This window comes from Megalobrama amblycephala, linkage group LG11 (genome assembly GCF_018812025.1).
Source record: "Megalobrama amblycephala isolate DHTTF-2021 linkage group LG11, ASM1881202v1, whole genome shotgun sequence".
NCBI lineage: Eukaryota > Metazoa > Chordata > Actinopteri > Cypriniformes > Xenocyprididae > Megalobrama > Megalobrama amblycephala.
The window spans coordinates 3,494,747-3,522,580 of NC_063054.1; the positions used below are offsets into that span (position 1 = coordinate 3,494,747).

The following is a 27,834-nucleotide window of genomic DNA, read 5'->3' on the forward strand; positions in this document are numbered from 1 at the left end:
GCGATATTGCTTCAAATTTGCTCGCGGTCTGTTGTCATTAAATCCAACAAAGGAGTGGAAGACAAGGAAGTGGGGTGTCAGGTGAGAGGAATGCTGCTGTTATCGCTCTCATCTAATCTAAGTACATGTTTATAATGCACATTTTGTTCTTGACAAGTTGCGTTTGCGGTTTTCTGTCGAGTGAACAGTTTTCTGTCGAGCGCCTCAAAGCTGCAAATCCCGTCTGTCGTCATTATTTCAGTGTGATGACACAGCGAGCAGACAAAAACATTGAATATGTTACAATAATTGTTTATAAAGACACGTATATGTCTATATGTCTGTTGTTTTGGAGCCTGCAGCAGATGAAAAATCCACATTAACAACAACAACAAACCTCTTATCAACAGTACATAAGAAAATGAATGTTATATAAATATATCTAACTAAATAAATGCTAATCACACAATAATAACAAACCTAAAAATGAGATTAAGACATAATGAATGTGTTTGTAATGAATTCCAGTATTCCTGACATGTTTTGGACAGGGTTCTTGTGCCTCTCAGATCATCATGGAGTTTGCAGAGCTGATCAAAACCCCTCGTGTGGATGGGGTGGTCCTGCACAGGCCCTTCATGCCCACTGTGGAGGGGACTCTGTGTCTGACCGGACATCACATCATCCTGTCCTCTCGCCAGGATAACACTGAGGAGCTCTGGCTGCTTCACACCAACATCGACTCCATTGAGAAAAGGTAACTGACATACTGAAAGCTCGTGTAGTGCAATTTTTCACTACCATTCAAAAGTTTGCAGTTAGAAAGTTTTCTTTTATTCAGCAAGAATGCATTAAATTGTTAAAAGTTACATTTATAATGTTACATAAGATTTCTATTTCAAATAAATGCTGTTCTTTTGAACTTTGCATTAATCAAAGAATCCTTAAAACAAATATATTACACTTAAGCCTGGTTTCACAGACAGGGCTTCGATTAAAAGTGCAATATGTAAGATTTATACAGTAAAATATCCAAAAACTACTAGGCCAGTGTTATATATTTTGTTCAGTTGAGTACTTACAATATCCCATATGTTTGCAACTATTTGTAAATCGTGAGAAAATTGCAATTTTAACGTGTGAGGAGTCGCCTTTCAATGGCGTCATACCCGCGTTACCCTCGGTTTCCCGTTTTATTTTGTAGAAAACATGGAAACACCAGACGCTTTAATATTTACATCTTTTAATAGACAAGGGAACAACTGTTTGATATATTTATAGACAGAAAACTAATTATTGTTATATAGCTCAACACGTTTAGTCTTATTGTTTAAATCTAATTTTCTTGATTTTTTTGCGAGTACCATGCTTTAACATGCCTCAGAGAAAAACACTATTTTGTCAAGTAGCTAACATAGCATAATCAGATGCAGCTTTATTTTTAGTAACAGTAATACAGCATTTTCTCCATCATACAATATGTTTTAAAATGAATTGCATGCCATTTATCAACACAAGCCATCCAGCATTTAATATGATATTGCCAGCGACTGTGTCATAATAAAAGTCCCGCTGCTCGTGAGGCGTGTGTTGATCAATCGCTCCAGCTCCTCGTTCAGCTCCACAACACTCGCTCCTGCTCTGCTTCATACTACAGTAACGTTAATAATCTCATCCATGAACAAGATTTCTTCCTCAGTCCTATCCTGATTGTTTAAACCGGTTGTGAGGTGAAGACCACATGTCCCAAGATTCCGCGCTCAAACTTGGAGTCTTCAAGCTACGCCTTTGTTTTGAATAGGCCTCTAGCGACCTCTAGCGGGCACAAATATTACATATTGCACCTTTAAGCCAGGATTAGACCTTAAGCCCTATTCGGACGGGACTAGTTTCACAGGGGGACGTTAGAGAAATTTCTGTTTCACAGACATACTTTGAGATTTTAATCCCGTCCGAATCTGCCATGTCTGTCTTTTTCTCACACGACCTCTGTAAAAATTCCAGAGCAAATTACCTACTGTTTTTCGTCAAACTCGGCGGTCCTCAGAGAAATCTAATCCCGTCCGAATGCGAATGTCTGTGATTTCCGAAAATGTTTTTTCCAAAACGCTTTTTCTTGTGTGTTTTGGTCAACATGAACTACCGTACAATCTCTCGCTATTGCGCCGGTATTCAAGTTTCTGCTTTTTGCACACCGATAATGGATGTAGATGTGTTTGGTACACTGCGAAGAAATAAATAAAAAATAAATCAACAAGAAGAGCCAAATCATGTAAACTGTTAAGACTGGCTACTGTAATATCAGTTTCAGGTAAGAGTACTTTCATTTCTGCACTTAATTACATAACGTGTAAATTATATAAGTTAAAACGTTTTATTCCAGTGGGTTTATTATAAGAACCCAGTTCTATTAAATCATGACGATAAATGTATGTTTAGTTCATATGACCATACGCAATCCACGCATTCTGAACACGTGATCTTCTGAAATGCCCACATGTAAAACACAGACACTCCTACCTCGGTAATAAACACGGAGATGTTAGTCCCGTCCGAATCCGTACATAAAATCACAGACGTAGGTTGATAAGAATTGTTACTCAAACGTCGTTTGGAAAACTAGTCCCGTCCGAATAGGGCTTTAGTTGAATTTGGGCATCTAAATAGCTTTTATAAATGTGCATTAGAAAAAAAAAAATAACATTACTGGTGTGCATCTTGAGACAAAACAATGGCAGTGACGTATTTTAAGAGATGTCAGTACAAGTTGCTTTCAGTTAAAACAGCCCAAACATGCATTTAGAATAGACTGCAGCTTTATCTGTGAAACCGGAGGGTATTATACTAAAAATATTAAGCAGCCAGGGTTGGGAAGTAATGAAAAACATGTAACTGTGTTATGTAATCAGGATACAAAAATCTGGTAACTGTAATTCATTACAGTTAATTTAAAAAAAGTAATCAGATTACAGTTTCATTTTGTAAAATATGGGAATACTATCATGATTACAAATAATATTTTGATTTAATAACACTATATTGACAGAAGTGATCGCGGGTATATCCGTGGAGACTGTGAATAATCCACGGTTCATGTAATATAATTCCAATCAATTGCGGGTGAATGACAATAATAAATCATTAATGTGTTGATTTTAAAAAAGATATGGAACTCTCATTTCACTGTAAAACGCAACGAACATGCGTCACTCCCTTTACTTTTTCGTTTTCAGCAACAATATATATCTCTTCAGAGAAAATCAATCAAGGAAAACATATGCCTAGAGTGCCTCCTAGTGGTCATTATATGAAACAGTAAGGAAAAAATGCTTTCTACAAGCTTAAAGGGATAGTTCACCCAAAAATTAAAATTCTGTCATCATTTGCTCACCCTCAAGTTATTCCAAACCTGTATGAGATTCTTTCTTCTGATGAACATAAAAGAAGATATTTGGAAGAAAGTTTGTAACCAGGCTGCTTTGGGGCACCATTGACTTCCATAGTAGAAAAAAAAAAATACTATAGAAGTCAATGGTGCCCCAGAACTGTTCAGTTTCCCTTAATCTTCAAAATATCTTCCTTTTATGTTCATCAGAAGAAAGGAATGTATACACGTTTGGAACAACTTGAGGGTGAGTAAATGATGACAGAATTTTCATTTTTGGGTGAACTTTCCCTTTACCAGAAATTATTTTGATAAGAATGTTTTGCAACATGATGGAAATATTAACATGTTAAAGGCACAAAATTAAAATATCCAAAAACCACTAGAACAGTATTATTTTTTGTTGACTTGTTCACTTACATTATTCCAGATGTTTCCAAGAATCCAGAAAATAAGCAGTTTTAACCAGGACACGGACCATGTCCGTGCGTCACCTATTAATGACATCATACCCGCGTTACCTTCGATTTCCGGTTTTATTTTGTAGAAACCATGGAAACCCCAAAGACGCTTTAATATATTATGTGTTTTATTAGACAGGTGAGTAACTGGATACATTCATTGACAGAAAACTAATCATGTTATATAGCTCAACACAATATGGCTGGGACAATACATCGATTCGCGATAAAAAGAATCTGGAGTGATTCTGATATTTTCCGGTGTATCGCGATCCTCTCTCGAATCGATTCTGAGCTTAGTTTTTAACAACAGATGGCGCTACATGTTTTAGAAAGACCTGTACTCTGCTTGCTTCCAGTTCCTTTACACACACCACTTTAATCTAAAATAATCACTCATAAAGTTCAAAAAGGTTGAAACGAATTACAAGGGTGTTCGCAAATTAATCTTGTGTCATAAAAGCATTCTGAGCCGAGGTGCAAGTATATTTAACCACTTACATGATCCGAACGCATGATCGCTGTCCAGCGCTCTTCTTCGTGAGCATTCAGGGTTGCCAGGTTTTCACAACAAAACCCACCCAATTGCTCCTCAAAACTAGCCCAAAACTAGCCCAATTGCATTTCAGGGGGGTCCACGGTAAAAATTGCATTCTGGGGGGTAAAATCCATGTTTTTGGTGGAGCTCCCCTAGTAAAATTTGCATTCCAGGGGCTAAATATCACATTATTTGGGGTCAATTCAACCTGCGGTCCAGGGGCAAGGTAGATGTTTTAGGTTGAGGGTGCTGTGCGTATATAAAATGCATCTCAACTCAGGGAAACAACATGCATATCACTGAGGAAAAAAGAAAAAAAAATAGCTGAGAACATTGCATAGCCCATACACCAGGACATTTGACTGCACACTGGAAAATACATTAGCCTAGGCATTTAAACGAGATCCGAGAAGTTACATGTCGCCTAGCCTTAGCCACAACTTACAGATCCCAGCATAAACGGTAATACATTATAATATTTGTTATTAAAGTATCAACAACATTCAGAAACATAAAAGTAAGCATAGGCAGTGCTGCGTGCATGATTTGGCATGGCAGAATGCGTGCAACGAGATTGGCTACATTATTCAACGCTGCAAAACACGTTATTGGAAATTCTGCCTATGCTTGAGCCCGTAAAGCATTTTTATAAGATCTTAGTAGTTCTTTTAAAAAAAATAAATAAATAAAAAATTATAGCCCATTTAAAGTGTTTATTACAAACAAATTATTGAATGACAAAAATTAATAAATGTAACTGAACAAAAATTTGCATTGCATTTACTGTCCTTTGAAAACACGCACTTCCCACGCCTGTGCCGCAGACATGAAAAAACATCCTGCGGCTACAATGTAAAAGTAGCCCAATTCTGTGGGAAAACGGAGGATTTGGCAAGTCTGTGTGCATTTGAGTGTGCTGTTAAAAACTAGCCTAGAGCGCCATCTGCTGTTAATTCGAGAGAGAAAATATCAGGATTGATCCAGATTCATTGTATTGCGAATCGAGAATCGATGTATTGTCCCAGCCCTGCAACACAGTAAGTCTTATTGTTTGAATCTCGTTTTCTTGATTTACCGCGAGTACCATGTTTTACCATGACTAATATCGATCTGCAACAAGTGTCTCACAGCAGCCGCCGAGCGAAGATTAGCACTATAACAACTTTCAACACTCAAATGTGTCTAATATGATAAACAGTGCGGCGTTACCCCACATACGCTTGACTGGAAGAAGCGGAAGCGCTCGTCTGCGGCATAACAAAAGTCCCGCTGATCTCGAGGCGTGTCGCACTCGTCTCTCATTAGCAATCGCTCCAGTGGCCTCGTTCCGCTCCCACAGCACTCGCCTGCTCTGCTTCATACTACAGCAACGTTAAAGGTGCCCTAGAACTTTTTATAAAAAGATGTAATATAAGTCTAAGGTGTCCCCTGAATGTGTCTGTGAAGTTTCAGCTCAAAATACCCCATAGATTTTTTTTTTAATTCATTTTTTTAACTGCCTATTTTGGGGCATCATTATAAATGAGCCGATTCAGGGCTACTGGCCCTTTAATTCTCGTGCTCCACGCCCACGGAGCTCGCACTTGCTAATATAACCCTCAAAATGGATCTTTACAAAGTGTTCGGATTATGTGAGTATTGTATACTGTTATATTGTTTATATTTGATTCTGAATGAGTTTGAGGCTGTGCTCCGTGGCTAACGGCTAATGCTACACTGTTGGAGAGATTTATAAAGAATGAAGTTGTGTTTATGAATTATACAGACTGCAAGTGTTTAATAATGAAAATAATGACGGCTCTTGTCTCCGTGAATACAGTAAGAAACTATGGTAATTTTTATCACATTTAACAGTACATTAGCAACATGCTAACGACACATTTAGAAAGACAATTCACAAATATCACTAAAAATATCATGTTATCATGGATCATGTCAGTTATTATTGCTCCATCTGCCATTTTTCGCTATTGTTCTTGCTTGCTTACCTAGTCTGATGATTCAGCTGTGCAGATCCAGACGTTACTGGCTGCCCTTGTCTAATGCCTTTCATAATGTTGGGAACATGGGCTGGTATATGCAAATATTGGGGGCGTACATATTAATGATCCAGACTGTTATGTAACAGTCGGTGTTATGTTGAGATTCGCCTGTTCTTCAGAGGTCTTTTAAACAAATGAGATTTATAGAAGAAGGAGTTTGAGACTCACTATATGTCATTTCCATGTACTGAACTCTTGTTATTTGACTATGCCAAGATAAATTCAATTTTTCATTCGAGGGCACCTTTAATAATCTCATCCATGAACGTGATTTCTGTCTGGATTCTTTCCACTGGCTGTGAGGTGAAGACTACAACTCTGATGAATCCACGCTCAAAATCGCCGTCATCAAGCTACGCCTTTGTTTTGAACAGTCTACATAGTGTGTTTTTAAATCGTAATACTATTTCACAATATTACTGTTTTTACTCTGTTTTTGATCAAACAAACGCAGCCTTAGTGAGCTCTTTCAAAAACATGAAATATAAATCTTACTGATGTAATGTGCGCAGGTTTGTGGGATCCCTGGGAACTATTATTGTGAAGTGTAAAGACCTGCGGGTGATCCAGCTGGACATACCTGGCATGGAGGAGTGTCTTAATATTGCCAGCTCAATCGAGGTAAGACTGCATTAATACTCACTCATAAAGCAGAATAATAATGCACAAATAATAACCTGAGCATCTCTATCAGTTTATGCTGTTGGTGTTCAGGTTCTGATCGTTCATCTTTCAGGCTCTGTCCACGCTGGACTCGGTGTCCCTGATGTACCCCTTCTTCTACCGTCCTCTGTTCGAGGTCATTGAGGATGGATGGCAGCTGTTCATGCCAGAGGAGGCTTTCAGAGATCTGGAGTCTATGGTATTGTTTTATCCCTGGAAGTCTTGACACCGAGGTCATCAGAGAAAATCCTGATGTGTTTTCTCAGTGTATCATTGTTCGTTTTTTCAGATTGTTCTCTATGGGAAGCCAGGGAACAAACACTCATGACTACATGTTATGACGTCCAATTTTAATATGAATACAGCTAGTATTTCACACACTACCGTTCAAAAGTTTGAGGTCAGTAAGATATTTTAATGTTTTTTAAAGAAGACCCTTAGGCTGACCAAGTTTAAAGTAGTTTTAAAGTTTGAATGTTTTGAAGGCAATAAAGTCTGTCAGGAAAACAGATAGACGGATCGATAGATGGATCGATAGACGGATCGATAGACGGATCGATAGACGGATCGATAGACGGATCGATAGACGGATCGATAGACAGATCGATAGACGGATAGATAGACGATAAGGTGTTTTTGCATGTTTCTGACATGTTTTAACAAGTTGTTAGCATTATTTAATATTGTTAACATGATTTAGCACAATACTAGCATACGCATGTTTCTACCATGATTAAGCACATTGCTAACATGTTTTAGCATTTGTTGTTAACATGACCTTTGTTGTTAACATGATTTAGCATGTAACATGTTTTGATAACATGATTTAACGTTGCTAGCTTGTCGTTAGAACGATTTAGAACTTTGTTCGGATAATTTAACATGTTGATAGCATGATTTAGCACATTGCTAACATGTTTTAGCATTTTGCTAACATGATTTAGCATGTAACATGATTTAACATCACTATCTTATTGCTAGCACAATTACAACATTGTTAACATAATTTAACATGTTGATAGCATGATTTAGCAAATTTGCTAACATGTTGCTAGCATAATTATCATGTTGCTGGTATGATTTAGCATGTTGTTACCATGATTTAGCATTTGTTGTTACCATGATTTAACATGTTGTTAACATGATTTAGCATGTTTTGCTAGCATGATTTAACACAATGCTAGCATGATTTAACACAATATTAGTATGATTTAGCATTTTGTTAGGATGTTGCTTGCATGATTTAACATGTAACATGTTGTTAGCATGATTAGCATGTTATCATGATTAAACATGTTGTTAATAATTTAAAATGTTGCTAGCTTGATTTTGCATTTGCTAACATGATTTAGCATATTGCTAACATGTTGCTAGCTTGATGTAACAATACTAGTATGATTTAGCATTTTGCTAGCATGATTTTGCACATTGCTAACATGATTTAGCATGTAACATGTTGGTAACATGATTTAACATCGCTAGCTTATCGCTAGCACGATTAGAAAATCAACATAATTTAACATCTTGATAGCATGATCTAGCACATTGCTAACATGTTGGTAGCATATTATCATGTTGCTAAATTATTTAGCATTTTGCTAGCTTGATTTAGCATGTTGTTACCATGATTTAACATGTTGCTAGCATGATTTAACACATTGTTAGGATGTTGCTTGCATGATTTAACATGTAACATGTTAGCATGATTAGCATGTTATCATGATTAAGCATGTTGCTAACATAATTTAAAATGTTGCTAGCTTGATTTAGCATGTTGTTAGCATTATTTAGCTGGTTGTTAACATGATTTAACATATTGCTTGCTTGATTTAACACAATGCTGGTATGCTTTAACATGTTGTTAGCATGCTTTAGCACATTACTAGCATGTTTCTAGCATAAATTAACACATTGCTAACATTTTTAACACACATCGTTAACATGTCCTAGGCTAGTTGCTAGGCTTTGCTAGTGATAGATAGATGTCGACAGCGGCAAGGAACCCAAAAACATTGTGAAACATTATTACAATTTAAAAGATAGTAAAGTATAATTTATTCCTGTGATCAAAGCTGAATTTTCAGCATCATTACTCCAGTCTTCAGAGTCACATGATCCTTCAGAAATCATTCTAATATGATGATTTGCTGCTCAAGAAACATTTCTGATCATTATCAATGTTGAAAACAGTTATGCTGCTTCATATTTTAGTGGAAACTTTGAAATTGTTTTATTCGTTTGAAATCAATTCATTTGATCAATTGAATGTATTCTTGCTGAATAAAAGTATTAATTTCTGTCAATAACAAAATCTTAGTGACTGTAAACTTTAGAACGGTACAGTACTGTATGTCAGCTCATTCAAACCCCTGTTAGTTCACAACTGACCCTTCGCCGGGAGTTTGATTGACAAGCGATCTAACCAATCATAATGCTGAATCTGCCGTTTTGTCCGACAAAGTAGTCAGGAGTCTGAAAATTAACCTCGGTGAACTTGAACTTGAAAAATGGTGTGTATTTACATCTTTCCGTGTTTGAAACAACATTCCTTCTGTTGTTCATTCATGTTTATTTGATGCTATAAATGAATTAGTAGGAAGAGATGATCGGTTTACGAGCCGCTTGAGCTGAAGAGCAACAGTGATCTGTCACGACACATTAAAGAGCCACAAAATGCTTTTATTGTTCAAATTTCTTAAAAAATTACACAGTTTGAAAGCTGGGACTTTGTTTAATATCATAAGTAACCTGCTCTGTCTTGTCTGTCGATGTGTTGTCAGTGTCCTCTTTGCTCTGCGATGTATTTTTCACTGCGTGTGGCGTGACAGAGCCATGACTTATTGGACAAAACAACAGTAACTAAGGGGGGCGGGTCTTTGCGAAGGGTCAGTTAGACTCAGTAACAGTACATTGCTGAAAGGTTTTTTGGTTATTTTCATTTAAAAAGAAACTGTAAATTGTAAAGTTGACCAGAGCTCTGCGCTCCTCTCTCAGACAGATGAATGGAGACTGAGCGAGGTCAATAAAGACTTCAGCGTGTGCCCCTCGTACCCGTCCTTACTGACCGTGCCCAAAGACATCGATGATGACAGTCTCTGCAAAGCTGCTTCCTTCCGCCATGGCGGCCGCTTCCCTGTGCTCAGCTACTACCACAAGAAGAACGGCATGGTTAGAAAAACACCTTGAAGATGTTGTTTCCAAACGTTGATCTGTTTAATTCAGACCCCGATCACACTGTCCACAGGTGATGATGCGAGCAGCGCAGCCACTGACGGGAACCAACGGACGCCGCTGCAAAGAAGACGAGAAACTGATCAATGCCACGCTCTGCGCAGGGAAGCGCGGTTACATCATCGACACGCGGACGATCGCTGTAGCGCAGCAGGCTAAAGCTCGCGGCGGAGGGTTTGAACAGGAAGCCAACTACCCGCAGTGGAGGAGGATCCATAAAGCCATTGAGAGGTGTGTGTTCTCACAGAGCCAGACTAACGACAAAAGATTAACATGACGGCACATGCTAGTGGACGAGTTGAATCAACTCCACAGCAACTACATCAATTTATCCACTAACCATTCAGAAACGTCCAGTTTCATTCTAAAAGTTGTAACTTCTTCCTGAGTCTCTCCATCAGTGTCGACTCCGGTTTGAACAATGTAAGGCTGAACACCGTTACTGACAATCCTCATTTTGGCTGCGTGAGATTCTCCAGCTTTGTTGTTGTTGAGCTGTTAAAGCTCCGCCCTCTTCTGGAAAGGGGCCGGGAGCAGCAGCTCATTTGCATTTAAAGGGACACACACAAAAATTGTGTTTTTGCTCACACCCAAATGGGGGCAAATTTGACAAGCTATAATAAATGATCTGTGGGGTATTTTGAGCTGAAACTTCACAGACACATTCTGGAGACACCAGAGACTTATATTACATCTTGTGAAAAGGGGCATTATAGGTTCCCTTTAAAGCATGTCAATCTATTCCTTTACACCCAATAATCAAAATAATGAACTTTTAAAATAGCATCATATGACCCCTTTAGACAACTTTATTTTTCAAAAAATGTTATGGCACACATTTTTAAAGTCATCATGAAATTAAAATTCATCATTTTTACAACTATTTTGTAAATATCAAGTCAAGTCACCTTTATTTTTATAGTGCTTTATACATTAGAGATTGTTTCTAAGCAGCTTTACAGTGAAAACAGGAAAATGATTGTTGTTCAGCTGAACTCTGTTCAGTGTTGATTCAGTTCTGTTGTAAAGATAATCAAATATTAAATTAGTAAATGAATACATTAATTTTTCACCCTCATGTCGTTCCACACCTGTTCCACAATACGATGGCTCAGTGAGGCCTGCATTGACAGCAAGATAATTAACACTTTCAATGCCCAGAAAGCTACTAAAGACATATTTAAAACAGTTCATGTGACTACAGTGGTTCAACTTTAATGTTATAAAACGATGAGAATACTTTTTGTGCGCCAAAAAAAACAAAATAATGGGTCTCATTCATGAAACACGAGCAGAACGAATTTTTGTGTAAATCGTGTGTAAAGTGGTTCTGGCGTAAATTTTCGGATTCATTAAAATGTTAGTATTTTCCAAATGTTAGTTGGTACGAAAGAAATCTACACCTGCTCCCAGCCACACGTAAATAGTGCGTTTAACATCTGAACGTTTTGCTCATTAATAAGGCTGCATTTTAATTCACCTTCATAAGGTACATATTTACACAGCATTTTGAAAAAATATTATATATAGTAATTACATACGTTTTTTCTTTTTACTTTTATTGTGAGAGCCAGTAATAGCATCTTCAAACGGAGCACTTTAATCAAATAATTAATTGATTTCAATAGGGCTGGGCAAACTAATGGCCCCTTAATTGTTATGGAAATTGTTTCCTATAAAATGGCCAAAATCCTTCGTTTGGTGTCATAATATGATGCCCATATATAGTTGTCAGTCGGATTTAATGGGCGGGATTTATGGTAATTGAGAATGAGCGTGCACGCGCGTCCCATTTACGACTGATTGGAATTCATTAACACACACACACACACATTTCACTATCACTTCTGACGTTTACGAAGTATTTGTGAATCAGGAGAAGAGTTTTCAGGAAGGTCTCTTTACGTGCAAATCACTCACATATTTACTCGTATATTTACGCATGTTTCATGAATGAGACCCAATGACTTTATTCAGCAATATCTAGTGATGGGCGATTTCAAAACACTGCTTCATGAAGCTTCGAAGCTTTACGAATCTTTTGTTTCGGAGCTTGTATCAAAGTCACGCCCCCTAGTGGTGAACCATTGAAATTTCAAAACATTTATGACGTAACAAAGCCTCGTTTAATTAAATCACGTGACTTTGGCAGTTTTATACGCGCTCTGAACCACTGATTCGAAACAAATGATTCGTAAAGCTTCGAAACTTCATGAAGCAGTGTTTTGAAATCGCCCATCACTAGATATTGTTGAATAAAGTCGCTATTTTGTTTTGTTTTTTGGTGCACAAAAAGTATTCTCGTCGCTTCATAACATTAAGGTTGAACCACTGTAGTCACATGAACTCTTTTAAATATGTCTTTAGTAGCTTCCTGGGCATCTGAAAGTGTTAATTATCTAGCTGGCAATGCAGGCCTCACTGAGCCGTCAGATTTCATCAAAAATATCTTAATTTGTGTTCTGAAGAAGAACGACGGCCTTATGGGTGTGGATGATGGTGAGTAATTAATGACTGAATTTTCACTTTTGTGTGAACTATCCAACTATCCTTTAATTATTTAATCTATAAGCAGTTCTGCAGAAAACAGTGACGTCATCGTCCAGCTCAGTTCAGTTCTCATACAACAGCATCAGTACAGTCAGATCAATAATGTCTGCTGTACATGGATGAATTGTTCACAATAAGATCTGTATTTTTTTTTTTTAATTGATGGTTTATAATATAATCAAAAACATAATCTCCTGTTTCAAATCCAGTGACCATTTCTTAAGTGCTCAGCTTGGTTTCCAGGCAAACTGAAGTCAGCCAGTCAGATTAGACTTTGCCAAACCAAGGAAGTACTTTTAAATGTTGTGATCAATATTCATCAGGCAATCAATGAACAAACAAACACAGCTGCATAAATGAGTTCTGTAACTGGGACTATAATCTGACAGCTGTTGTCCCACAGGTCTAATGTTCTGCAGGAGAGTCTGATAAAGCTGGTGGAGGCGTGCAACGATCAGTCGCACAGCATGGACCGCTGGCTCAGTAAACTCGAAGCCTCCAACTGGCAGAGTCATGTGAAGGAGATCCTCACCACGGCCTGCCTGGCTGCACAGTGCATCGACAGGTACATCTGTGGATACGTCTGTCTCTCAAACACACACAGACTGATCTGCTTACTGTGCAGCTGTGTTAATTACTGTTTTAGCTCTATTCTAAGTTAATTACCAAAGCTGCTGTCGCCCTGTTTCTCACCAAAGCTCATTGTGGTGATAATTACTGCTGTTGTCATGCTGTAATCATCATTATGTTGATACCACCCTGGTACTACTGTTTTAAATGCAGCTTTTGGCATGCAGTTCATTATCAGGTTTGTAGCACTATATGCTAAATACTCTCAAACTTGTATTAAAGAATTAGTTCACTCACCTCCATGTCATCCAAGATGTTTATGTTTTTCTTTCTTCAGTGGAAAAGAAATGAAGGTTTTTGAGGAAAACATTCCAGGATTTTTCTCCATATAGTGGACTTCACTGGGGTTCAACGGGTTGAAGGTCAAAATGTCAGTTTCAGTGAAGCTTCAAAGAGCTCTACATGATCCCAGACGAGGAATAAGAGTCTAATCTAGAGAAACCATTGGCCATTTTCTAAAAAAATAAAATACAATAAACTTTTTAACCACAAATGCTCGTCTTGCACTGCTCTGTGATGCTCCACGCATTACGTAATCATGTTGGAAAGGTCATGCGTGACATAGGCGGAAGTACTGATCCAGTGTCTACAAAGACTAAGTCAAACACCCTTTACAAAAAAAGGTAAAACAACGATGTCAAGCGATTTTGATGTTGGAGGAGAAAATGAGATGGAGTTTTTTGTCCTACCGCGGTACGTGACCTTTCCAACATGATTACGTAATGCGTGGAGCATCTCAGAGCAGTGCAAGATGAGCATTTGTGGTGAAAAAGTATATCATTTTTATTTATTTTTTTAGAAAATGGCCGATGGTTTCTCTGGATAAGACTCTTATTCCTCGTCTGGGATCATGTAGAGCTCTTTGAAGCTGCACTGAAACTGACATTTGGACCTTCAACCCGTTGAACCCCAGTGAAGTCCACTATATGGAGAAAAATCCTGGAATGTTTTCCTCAAAAACCTTCATTTCTTTTCAACTGAAGAAAGAAAGACATAAACATATTGGATGATGTGAGTAAATTATCAGGAAATTTGAATTCTGAAGTAAACTAATGCTTTAACATCTCCAAAAAATCACCACTAAAATGTTTTCTTTTTGGCATAGGTTATTTTCATAATGTGTAATGTGGTGTTTTGTAGGGAAGGGGCATCAGTTCTGGTTCATGGTACAGAGGGCACTGACTCAACACTGCAGGTGACGTCTCTCGCCCAGATCATCCTCGACCCGGCATGCAGAACCGTCCGTGGCTTTGAGGCGCTGATTGAGCGAGAGTGGTTACAGGTGAGAGAGGTTATCAGGAAGACTCTTTTGCTCAGATCTGCCTGGTTTATCTCAATTTGCTCCCTAGTTCCTCAGCAGTCGGCCATTTCTAAGGCTGCCCCACTGTCAAAATCATTCCAGCTTTCTTTATAGAAATTCCCAGAATGCACTTGAAAGAAATACTGGCTAGAAATATTGTTGCTCAAAATAACAGGGCTGCAACAACTAATTGATAAAATAGATTATTTTCGATAATAATCTACAACAAATTTGATTTTCAATTACGTCTGCGCACTGTGCTTGTGTGGCGTCACGTCACTTTACAGTAGAGAATAACATATTTCTATAAACAAAACGCATATGGAAAATAGTGAAGGACACAGAGTGAGCTGCTGTGGGAAAGGAACATGATCCAAGTAGTCAGAAACATGGGAATGATTTATATTTATTTTTAAGCGCTTCAAACAAAAGCATAAGCGTTTACCGCGACTTGCCCTGTTGCATTTTGACAGATGCGTGTCTCTGTTTAATGCCTCTGATGTGTTTTCCTCAGCGCATAACTTACATTTCATGGCTATATCCTTATCTGTAAATGTTAGAAAGTCCCAAGAGTATTTCCATTTAGCATATTCTGACAACAAGCGTCTTGTTAAACTTCACAGAATTCAATGAATGAGTGCCGGTGGGCACATTTTTAACATTTTTTACTTTTATTTTATTATAATTTTGGTAACACTTCAGTATGAGGAACAATTATTGCTTTTAAGTAGATGCTTATAAGCTGCATATTGGGTGTTTATTAGTACTTATAAAGCACATATTAATGCCTTATTCTGCATGACCTTATTCTACATCCCATAATCCTACCCAATACGTAAACTTAACAACTACTATGTTAATATGTGTTCCCTATACGAAAGTGTTACCATAATATTTAATTCATTTTAAATTCTGCTTTAAAATAAATAGTAAGCAATCAGTTGTTTTTAGGTTTAGAATGTAATGTCTATTTTAACCCTTTTTTTCTTATAATGTACAGAAACTATATAGATACATTCACTATATTTGTTTCAATAGGCTTTATATTACACATTGTTTGGAGGACAGCATTGAGCAGGATGTGGAATAACATTGTTTAAAATAATGGATTAAAATTAAATTTGAATGTATAATCATTTTAAGACTTTTCACCCAATTAATCGACAGATTAATCGGTTATCAAAATAATCGATAGTTGTAGCCTTATAAAATAATAAACTACTAAAAAAAATTAATAATAATCTAAAAATCAAAACTCTATTCATGATCTGAAAACAAACAAAAAAAAATTCTTCCCTTGCCATCTCTAAATAATTTTCCAAATTATAACATTGTTTATTATGAAATGCTCTTAAAGGGTTAGTTCACCCAAAAATGATAATTCTGTCATTTATTACTCACCCTCATGCTGTTTAACACCCGTAAGACCTTCGTTCATCTTTAGAACACAAATTAAGATATTTTTGATGAAATCCGATGGCTCAGTGAGGCCTCCACAGGGAGCAATGGACACTTCCTCTCTCAAGATCCATTAATGCACTAAAAACATATTTAAATCAGTTCATGTGAGTACAGTGGTTCAATATTAATATTATAAAGCGACGAGAATATTTTTGGTGCTCCAAAAAAAACGACATATTTAGTGATGGCCGATTTCAAAACACTGCTTCAGGAAGCTTCGGAGCACAAATGAATCAGCGTATCGAATCATGATTCGGATCGCGTGTCAAACCGCCAACGGCTGAAATCACGTGACTTTGGCGCTCCGAACAGCTGATTCGACACACTGATTCATTTATGCTCTGATGCTTCCTGAAGCAGTGTTTTGAAATTGGCCATCACTATATAAGTTGTTATTTGGTTTTTGTTTTTGGGCGCACCAAAAATATTCTCATTTCTCATGGCTTTATAATATTAATATTGAACCACTGTACTCACATGAACTGATTTAAATATGTTTTTAGTACCTTTATGGATCTTGAGAGAGGAAATGTCATTGCTCCCTATGGAGGCCTCACTGAGCCATCGGATTTCAACAAAAATATCTTAATTTGCATTCTGAAGATGAACGAAGGACTTATGGGTGTGGAACGGCATGAGGGTGAGTAACTAATGACAGAATTTTCATTTATGGGTGAACTAACCCTTTAACATGCTGATTAATAGTGTTAAATGTATGGGGGAAAAAACAAAACATCTAAAGGTGCCACAATTTCAAAACAGTTTTAGTTATGACATCTTAAAATAATTGTATTTGCCGCATTCTTATGTTTTAGCAAATCTATTTTGCTGCTCAACATGTTTCTTCTACTGTTGTTAAAATAACCGCATAATCTGCAGCTCTTAATGCGGCGCTTCACGTATTTAACAGGAGAGAAAAGCAACACGTACGGAGCGGAAAAGGATTGAATGACGTGCGTTTGGCTTTAGATGAAAATATTAGAGGATGTAGCACCGAAAGATCATTACCATAAATGACCCTGTGCACTTGAGGTGTGAACCGCTCTGTTGTTTTGACTCACTTTAAACTGTAGAAATGATAAAATAGCGCAGTTATGTCCCGTGGTGCGGATGGAACCAAGTCGGGGTCCCTAACCTGAATAACCTATGACCCTTTACCTCCAGGCCGGTCACCCATTCCAGCAGCGCTGTGCTCAGTCTGCATACTCAAACGGGAAGCCCCGAAGTGAAGCGCCCGTGTTCCTGCTCTTCCTGGACTGCGTGTGGCAGATCCTGCGGCAGTTCCCCTGCTCCTTCCAGTTCAGTGAGAACTTCCTGATCATGCTCTTTGAGCACGCCTATGCCTCACAGTTCGGCACTTTCCTTGGAAACAGAGTGGCTGAAAGGTTAGTATTCGCCTCCATTTACAGATTCTCACATACTGTCTCATTTCCTCTATTACATCACGTACAGCCTTCTCGTAAAAACAGTTTGTACAATCCTTGATACATCATCCTTAATTTCTAACTAGCCAACTCAGGCCCTGTCCCAAACGCCACACTCTTTTTATCATTCTGAAGTTATAACCCAACAGCCTGTGCGGTCAGTGAGGATTCGTCGGAGGTGGCATTCTGGATAGGGCTGTATTTTTGCACTTGACGATTACATGCAACACATTTAAGTTGGCAGGTTGTAATTCTATCCGTATGGAAAGACGCATTCAGGAGCAGAGGTCATAACCCCCTCCGTCAACACTCCGACGTCAGCAGAGGTCAACTTGTAGCTGGCCGTGACCCTTTTGTGTTTGTTCCTTATTCTGAGCAGGATGTTTTAGTAAAAGTGTTGTGCAATGTTTTTCCACTTATTGCTCAAATGTGCATCACATTTCAAAATGTCAGTTACTGACAATGAATGGTGTGAAGTGTGTGTGATGTCATAAATCTGACCTTTAGACTTCAGAGGACTGCTTTCATTTTGGTTTAACATTTAACATCGAACACACTTTAGATAAAGCTTCTTTTTTGGCATCTTTAGTTCCACAAAGATTTAACATCCATGGAACCTTTCCATTCCACAAAAGATTCTTTAGATTCTAAAGATTCTAAAGTGTTCTTTACACTAAGAACAATGGTTCTTTTCACTGAAAATGCTGGTTCTGTTGCATTGCTGCAAAAAAATAATATTTTTTTAAGAGTGTCTCTTGTGATATGAATACTGACTATTTGTTCTGTAAGACTCAGTAGCTCAAAATGTTTCTGAATGTTATGGTTAAGCTTGAAGAGCAGAATTGGTGAAAGGCTTTTTGTTTGCTTATAGTGAGATAACGGATGGCAACGGCTGGATGTGTCTGGCTCCTCGTAACATAAACTTTACTGTAAAGTTTGGGTGTAAATGTAAACTAAGTACTTAGTTTCTGTGTAATGTTTCAGGGTGAAGCTGCAGCTGTCTCAGAAAACTGTGTCTCTGTGGTCGTGGGTGAACCGTCCTCAGGAGCTGGAGCGATTCCTAAACCCGCTGTATGAGCCCAATAACCTGGTCATCTGGCCGTCTGTGGCACCTCAGAGCCTGCTGCTGTGGGAGGGTGAGTGCCATTAAATCTTTCTATATATATATATATATCTGTGTGTGTGTGTGTGAGAGAGAGAGAGAGAGAGAGAGAATTTCAGCCACTTTAGTATATGAATGTAAAGCTGTGAACATAATATCATGAGTCATGACAGTGATATTAAACAGTATGTGTTTACCCAGTTAACCTGTAGGTGGCAGTCATGTGTTGTTTGGTATTTACACTTGCAAATTGCTTAACCTCCTAAGACTTGGGGAAAAATTTTTTTTTGAATTAAGTATTTTTTCATTGCATTGAAATGAAAAAGTCATTACATTGTTTAGAGCTTAAACAAATGGAATTTTTTTTTTTTTTTTTTTTTTTATTATATTTTTTTCATATGTTATGGTATGTCCTCTGTAGTGGACACCAGGACTCAGTAGTTTAAAAAATAAAATGTCATGAAATGACATGGATAGGCAAAAAACAATGGAATTTTTAAAATCAAATTTAGTTTTCAGGATTTTTTTTTTTTTTACTAAACTTTGTTTAAAGATGATTGTCAACTGTTATGAAAGATATAATGGAATGAATTGATATAAGTTTACTTTATGCAATATGTATACAAAATGGACATACATGGTAGTTATGCACTGATATGAACATTTTGGCCGATAACCGATAATTCTTTATATTTGCAAGCCGATTACCAATATATTGGCCAATAAATCTAAATCCATATTTTTATAAAATTTTTGAGAGTCTGATTACAAAAAACAAAAGTTTCACCATTAAAAGCCATGTCCCAGGCACACAATTACAGTGTTCTCATTATAATATTATGTAGCTTATATGACAGACTTGCGCTGCACATGTTGAACTTCACTGTGTTTTCCTTTTTGAAGTGATTTCAATCATATTTCAAGCAATTCAAAGCCATCATGGTGGACAGTGCGTATCAGAAGTGTCTCAGCTGAAGGAAATTATCCATTATCCGTTATATCCCGATATGGTTTTTTTCCGATATGGTAGCCGATATATCGTGCATCCTCAATACATGGGTTTTCCCATTCAATGCAATGTATATATGTGACCCTGGACCACAAAACCAGTCATATGTCACACGGGTATATTTGTAGCAATAGCCAACAATACATTGTATGGGTCAAAATTATCGATTTTTCTTTTATGCCAAAAATCCTTATGATATTAAGCAAAGATCATGTTCCATGAAGATATTTTGTAAATTTCCTACTGTAAATATATCAAAAAAATATTTTTGTGAGTAGCTAATGACTTAATTTGGACAACTTTAAAGGTGATTTTCTCAATATTTCGATTTTTTTTTGCACCCTCAGATTCCAGATTTTCAAATAGTTGTATCTCGGACAAATATTGTCCTATCCTAACAAACCATACATCAATGGAAAGATTATTTATTCAGAAATCTGATTGGCCCTTTATTGTGGTCCAGGGTCACATATAACCTGTATCTAATTTGCATATTAATGTGTTCTTGGAGCAACATGTAATGAAAAAATAAGTGTAATAATGGGAGTAATAGTTGGCAACATTTTAAAAATATCATCTAATATTGGAATAAGGGATACTGATATGTAATTTCTTTCCTTATTCACTTGTTGTGTCTCCCAGAATGCCTGATAAACATGCTGTAAGTCCTGGTGTCCTCTACTGTGGACATGCATGAAATCAATGCCCTGTTGATTTTTTTTTTTTTTTTTAACAAACAATTTGAATATTAATCCAATTTAACTGATAATTATAAAATATTATCATATTTCTATGAGCGTGCTCAATTTGATCACTAAATTAATGTCAGTCATTTTAAAGACCAAGGAGTTGTTGTTGTCCTGGAGAAACCTCCAAACATTTGGTATCTCTGAAAAGCCCTGAATGCTAGACTTAAAACTGTGACGTGTATAGTGTCAGAGAAGTTCACTAAAATATAATGTTCACTGCAGAGGACAGTGGGTCCCAGGAGGTTAAAAACGTGTGGACTGTGAGATCAGCGTGTGTTTTGAAATGACCGCAACAGTACGTCACCATTCTTCCATGACATGCTGTAGATGAACCTATAGATATCTTGTGCATTAGTGACGCTTCATAAACGTTTAACAAAATTTTCCTGGTGTAATGAAAATAAAAGCCTATGAACTATATGCTATTAAAAAAAGTAAATAATTTAAATGTAAATTATATTAATTAATTAAAATGTATTATTTAAATGATTTATATTTCATAAAGTTATTTTTTGTGTTTAGTGTGTAAAGGCAAAGATGGTAGTTTTCTAGGCACAGATTTAACTAAATTTCCCAGTTAATTTTATTTTGAATTTAATGATCCATTTAGCGCTTTTGAAAACTCATTAAAGAAGCAACTCTTGATACTTCAACTTCAGCAATGCTTGTTTTAAACCTTTCAGCGGATGCGTATTAACGTCACGTGGAATTCACAAGTGTGACAATGACTCAACCCGATGACCTCTGTGCCATTCATTTTTTTTAGTCCTCACCTCTGGAACCTGTCATGCCTCTTTTTTTAAAGGTGCAGTGAAAGGGACTCTTTCAGGAAAAGCAGCCAAGCTCACACGGAGTTTAATGCCATGGGGGTTCACTTTCAGTCACATGAGCAGTTCTCAAACAACTCGCAGATATGTTTAGACCTTACATATACACTACCAGTCGAACATTTGGAGACACCTTTGTTAATAGTATTTTCCACATTTTAGAATAATGGTCATCTAAACTATGAAATGAAGTTTTCACCAAAATAGCTAGTTTAAACAATCTATGAAAAGATAGGATCTGTTTAGCAGTAATTGAAAGTATTGGGAACAGTGTGCCCAAAGAATTTAAGCATCAAAGTCCTTTGAGAAACATTTATCTAATGTTAATTTCACAGTTGGGTGGGTATTGACCAGTGCGCTCTGCTGCTGACATACTATCAGCTGTACGTGTGCTCAGAAACATGGGTGTGGTGACAGACATTCCAGTCATACTGTATGTTTAAGGTTTCCTTATGCATAACCTTAAGATATGGCATGGCTTTGCAAAAAGTTAATTTACATGCCAGATTTACATGTCAGAAGAAGTGTACTTTATTGTTAAAATCTTTAGTCTGACTGAAATTGTTCTCATTTTTATTCAGACTAACAGACCTATATAATGTGATTGCAGCTTGTCTTCGTCCAGCATGTGTATGTATGTTAATCTACAATTGGCCTCTGTGTTATGCGCTTGATCGAGACAGGAGTATGTATTATGCAGTGTGTATTTAATTCTTCAAATATTTGATTATGCAGATGAAGACTGCTCAACTACGCAAAAAAAAAAAAAAAAACACTGTAGCTTAATTATAACTGCACATGTAAACATACGCTGAGACATTAGGTGCAATTGATTATGCTTAATGCCATCGTTTACGTGTTTTTCAGCTTGTGACATTTCCTCCAAGATACTATATTTAAAGTGTAACTTCACTGTGTTGTTACAATGTCGGATCAAAAGTTATTGTAAGAGTGGGTTTATCACTGAAAATTGTATCGTACTATAGGGTTTGGCTGATAGATGATTCCATCGTCCATCTCAATGTTTCACTGTAGTCATCGTCTGATGCAAATTTGGTAGACATCGCCCAACCATATTACTAGGTCTACTCTTTAAACAGCATTATGGGGGGAAAAATATGGAACACCATGGCAGCAGCAGTGTTTTGTTCCCTGTTCCTTTAAAGGGATATTTCTCCCAAAAATGAAAATTCTGTCATTAATTACTCACCCTCATGTCATTCCAAACCAGTAAGACCTTTGAAACACAAATGAAGATATTTTAAATTAAATTTGAATGATTTCTATCCCTCCATAAACAGCTACGCAACTACAAGAGAATGCAAAACTAATCCAGATGAATTGAGAGGTTTAGTTCAAATTTTCTGAAGAGACTTGATTGATTGAATTTAGGCTTTTATTCACATGTAAACATTGATCAGCGAACATGAACAGAAGCTCAACCGGGCATGCTTGATGCACAAGAACAAACCTCTTCCGGAAGCTCAGTTTTGCTGCGTAACACGAGAATGAACCTCATTGGTTCTTGAGGAAGCTCAAATGTGCTGCGTAACACGAGAATGAACATCATTGGTTCTTTTTGAAGCTCAAATGTGTTGCGTAACACGAGAATGAACCTCATTGGTTCTTGAGGAAGCTCAAACGTGCTGCGTAACACGAGAATGAACCTCAGTGGTTCTTGTTGAAGCTCAAACGTACTGCGTAACACGAGAATGAACCTCATTGGTGCTTGAACCAAATGTGCTGCATAACACGAGAATGAACCTCATTGTTCTTGTTGAAGCTCAAACGTGCTGCGTAACACGAGAATGAACCTCATTGGTTCTTGCTGAAGCTCAATCGTGCTGCGTAACATGAGAATGAACCTCAGTGGTTCTTGTTGAAGCTCAAACGTGCTGCGTAACACGAGAATGAACCTCATTGGTTCTTGCTGAAGCTCAATCGTGCTGCGTAACACGAGAATGAACCTCAGTGGTTCTTGTTGAAGCTCAAACGTGCTGCGTAACACGAGAATGAACCTCATTGGTTCTTGCTGAAGCTCAATCGTGCTGCGTAACACGAGAATGAACCTCATTGGTTCTTGCTGAAGCTCAAACGTGCTGCGTAACACGAGAACGAACCTCATTGGTGCTTGAGGAAGCTCAAATGTGCTGCATAACACGAGAATGAACCTCATTGGTTCTTGAAGCTCAAACGTGCTGCGTAACACGAGAATGAACCTCATTGTTTCTTGAGAATGAACCTCATTGGTTCTTGCTGAAGCTCAATCGTGCTGCGTAACACGAGAATGAACCTCATTGAATGAACCTCAGTTGGTTCTTGTTGAAGCTCAAACGTGCTGCGTAACACGAGAATGAACCTCATTGGTTCTTGTTGAAGCTCAAACGTGCTGCGTAACACGAGAATGAACCTCATTGGTTCTTGCTGAAGCTCAAACGTTGTGCTGCGTAACACGAGAATGAACCTCATTGGTTGTTACTGAAGCTCAATCGTGCTGCGTAACACGAGAATGAACCTCATTGGTTCTTGCTGAAGCTCAATCGTGCTGCGTAACACGAGAATGAACCTCATTGGTTCTTGCTGAAGCTCAAACGTGCTGCGTAACACGAGAATGAACCTCATTGGTTGTTACGGAAGCTCAAACGTGTGCTGCGTAACACGAGAATGAACCTCATTGGTTGTTACGGAAGCTCAATCGTGCTGCGTAACACGAGAATGAACCTCAGTGGTTCTTGAAGCTCAATCGTGCTGCGTAACACGAGAATGAACCTCATTGGTTCTTGTTGAAGCTCAAACGTGCTGCGTAACACGAGAATGAACCTCATTGGTTCTTGTTGAAGCTCAATCGTGCTGCGTAACACGAGAATCATTGTTTCTTGAGAATGAACCTCATTGGTTCTTGTTGAAGCTCAAACGTGCTGCGTAACACGAGAATGAACCTCATTGTTTCTTGAGAATGAACCTCATTGGTTCTTGCTGAAGCTCAAACGTGCTGCGTAACACGAGAATGAACCTCATTGGTTCTTGCTTGAAGCTCAAACGTGCTGCGTAACACGAGAATGAACCTCATTGGTTCTTGTTGAAGCTCAAACGTGCTGCGTAACACGAGAACGAACCTCATTGGTTCTTGAGAATGAACCTCATTGGTTCTTGCTGAAGCTCAATCGTGCTGCGTAACACGAGAATGAACCTCATTGTTTCTTGAGAATGAACCTCATTGGTTCTTGCTGAAGCTCAATCGTGCTGCGTAACACGAGAGCGAACCTCATTGGTTCTTGAGAATGAACCTCATAGGTTCGTGCTGAAGCTCAATCGTGCTGCGTAACACGAGAATGAACCTCATTGGTTCTTGCTTGAAGCTCAAACGTGCTGCGTAACACGAGAATGAACCTCATTGGTTCTTGCTGAAGCTCAAACGTGCTGCGTAACACGAGAATGAACCTCATTGGTTCTTGCTGAAGCTCAAACGTGCTGCGTAACACGAGAACGAACCTCATTGGTTCTTGCTGAAGCTCAAACGTGCTGCGTAACACGAGAGCGAACCTCATTGGTTCTTGAGAATGAACCTCATAGGTTCGTGCTGAAGCTCAATCGTGCTGCGTAACACGAGAATGAACCTCATTGGTTCTTGTTCTGAAGCTCAAACGTGCTGCGTAACACGAGAATGAACCTCATTGTTTCTTGAGAATGAACCTCATTGGTTCTTGTTGAAGCTCAAACGTGCTGCGTAACACGAGAATGAACCTCATTGGTTCTTGCTTGAAGCTCAAACGTGCTGCGTAACACGAGAACGAACCTCATTGTTTCTTGAGAATGAACCTCATTGGTTCTTGCTGAAGCTCAATCGTGCTGCGTAACACGAGAATGAACCTCATTGTTTCTTGAGAATGAACCTCATTGGTTCTTGCTGAAGCTCAATCGTGCTGCGTAACACGAGAATGAACCTCATTGTTTCTTGAGAATGAACCTCATTGGTTCTTGCTGAAGCTCAATCGTGCTGCGTAACACGAGAACGAACCTCATTGGTTCTTGCTGAAGCTCAAATGTGCTGCGTAACACGAGAGCGAACCTCATTGGTTCTTGAGAATGAACCTCATAGGTTCGTGCTGAAGCTCAATCGTGCTGCGTAACACGAGAATGAACCTCATTGGTTCTTGCTGAAGCTCAAACGTGCTGCGTAACACGAGAATGAACCTCATTGTTTCTTGAGAATGAACCTCATTGGTTCTTGTTGAAGCTCAAACGTGCTGCGTAACACGAGAATGAACCTCATTGTTTCTTGAGAATGAACCTCATTGGTTCTTGTTGAAGCTCAAACGTGCTGCGTAACACGAGAACGAACCTCATTGTTTCTTGAGAATGAACCTCATTGGTTCTTGCTGAAGCTCAATCGTGCTGCGTAACACGAGAATGAACCTCATTGGTTCTTGTTGAAGCTCAAACGTGCTGCGTAACACGAGAATGAACCTCATTGGTTCTTGCTGAAGCTCAATCGTGCTGCGTAACACGAGAATGAACCTCATTGTTTCTTGAGAATGAACCTCATTGGTTCTTGTTGAAGCTCAATCGTGCTGCGTAACACGAGAACGAACCTCATTGAACCTCATTGGTTCTTGTTGAAGCTCAAACGTGCTGCGTAACACGAGAATGAACCTCATTGGTTCTTGCTGAAGCTCAATCGTGCTGCGTAACACGCGTAACACAATCGTGCTGCGTAACACAATAACAAAAGTTTATTGATCAGCAACCCAAAATTTTATCATCGCATATCAGGCACATTGTGACAAGATTTACTTTCTATATTTACATTCCCATCATGTCTTGTTTTCTCTACAGGGATATTCCTTCGCTGGAATCGCTCCACAAAGTGTTTGGATGAGGCCTATCAGGAGATGGTCCATATTATAGAATACAACAAGGAGCTGCAGAACAAAGTGAACAGTCTGCGGAGACAGCTGGCCCAGCTCGAGACGGAGGACAGCCCGCTGCAGACACCGTAGGACATCAACAGAATGAAATGAGTCCCACGCACATGTATCTACACTCCTCTCTCTTTCCTTATGATTCCACTGCTCAACTTTATGCACATTAACATATTTCATTGGTCTCCAGTGGATTCTACTCTATGGCCACTAGATCTGTTGCTTAACCACTGTAGTTTTCTTCCTCAAACACTATGCCACACTCATCCTTATTATTCCTTATTCAATGTAAACACTTTGAATTGATTAGCTAGTTATTATATACAATATATATTTCACTAGATATTGTAAATTGGGTGCTGTGGTTTACATGTTCTCAAAGAAAAGGGACTGCTAATGTGCCATTTTTCATTTTTTGTCATTTGTCACAAAGTGCAATAGACAATACAGCTATAAAACAGCTGTTTTGAAAGGGAACGAATTAGAGACTGACTATGAGATGCTCTAAATATAATCTCAATCTAACAGCGGTGGTTTACATAGCCTTCCATAACTCTGGCCACATGAATAAGAGATTGCCAAAAGTGGCACTATTTGCTTTACAAATCTTCTGTGCACGGGTAATATTTGTATAGAGTAATAATATTTAGTATTTTGTTTAAAAAGACAAATTTGTTTTCTATATATTGTGAATCAAAACAGTGTCATAAATCTCCATCTGCAACCTTTAGAACTCTTTGTTACATAAAGTCTTTTTTTTCTTTTGTGAAGATGAAGATCTTTATTAGGCTACACAAAGCCGTTGTTTAGGAACATCTAAAAATAAAGCCCACTGGGATTATTACAATTTCCGTTCTGAAAAAAAGCATTTCATTTTCCTCCAGTTCTCCATGAATGACATGATCGTGTTCTTCTGGAGGCGTTTACTGCAAAAACTATCATTTCACATCTCAGTAAATCAAGATATACACTCATTGTGCCATTAAGGTTTTTAAAACCATTTGTTTCATAAATAAGTGAATATTTAAATCTACTGTCACATCTCTCATAGCATATAAAGGTCATTTTAATATTCCAGTGGGTTCTTATCTTAAAATAGACTGCATCATTTATGAATGTGTTTTAGTTTAAGGAAGGTTTTGACTGGGTATACACAGTCAAGTCGTTATTGTTTTGGGTTTTTTTATACATGTGCACAAGTTAATCATTTTTTTATTAATTCATTCTGGCACTTCAGTGGCATCAACTGACATGCATCATTAAGATTTGTGTAATTGTCTTATAAGTGTATGTACATTATCATGCCTTGCTTTGCAAAATGTAATATTGATCAAATGTTTAACTGAAGTATGTTATGTTCTGTGGGCATTAAAAGATGTTTAATGTACAGCCTTCATATTTAAACTGACATCCGTAAGAGTCAGTTACAAAACAATAAATGGTAATAAAATATGAATTACCAGTAGTCAGTTTGACAGTGTCTTATCAGTGCAACATGATAATGACCGATAAGGTCTAATTACTGGTGGTACATGTGCTACAGAGAAAAAAGCAAACAAAA

The 27,834-nt window shown here is 37.9% G+C and overlaps 1 protein-coding gene across 2 annotated transcripts; it reads left to right on the forward strand.

The window, feature by feature from the left end:
- On the forward strand, positions 1-27,738 carry mtmr9 (myotubularin related protein 9). 2 transcript variants are annotated; one of them, XM_048208358.1, is made up of 11 exons: positions 1-81; positions 531-736; positions 6,918-7,026; positions 7,142-7,267; positions 10,063-10,236; positions 10,313-10,530; positions 13,253-13,414; positions 14,620-14,761; positions 17,405-17,625; positions 18,649-18,800; positions 26,188-27,738. In XM_048208358.1, the coding sequence occupies exons 2-11, from the start codon at positions 555-557 to the stop codon at positions 26,349-26,351; spliced, it is 1,650 nt and encodes a 549-aa protein (XP_048064315.1). In that variant the 5' UTR covers positions 1-81; positions 531-554; the 3' UTR covers positions 26,352-27,738. The 2 variants fall into 2 exon arrangements, with proteins under 2 accessions (XP_048064315.1, XP_048064317.1); XM_048208360.1 differs by lacking the exon at positions 1-81 and adding an exon at positions 97-121.
- Positions 27,739-27,834: the final 96 nt, after the last annotated feature.

What these genes read in the sequence shown, in the direction of transcription:
- mtmr9 (XM_048208358.1), top strand. Translation starts at nt 555, where the DNA reads ATGGAGTTTGCAGAGCTGATCAAAACCCCTCGTGTGGATGGGGTGGTC. An exon ending in ACCACAAGAAGAACGGCATG is followed by an intron (nt 10,237 to 10,312) that starts GTTAGAAAAACA and finishes CACTGTCCACAG; the next exon opens with GTGATGATGCGAGCAGCGCA. An exon ending in GAGCCTGCTGCTGTGGGAGG is followed by an intron (nt 18,801 to 26,187) that starts GTGAGTGCCATT and finishes TTTTCTCTACAG; the next exon opens with GGATATTCCTTCGCTGGAAT.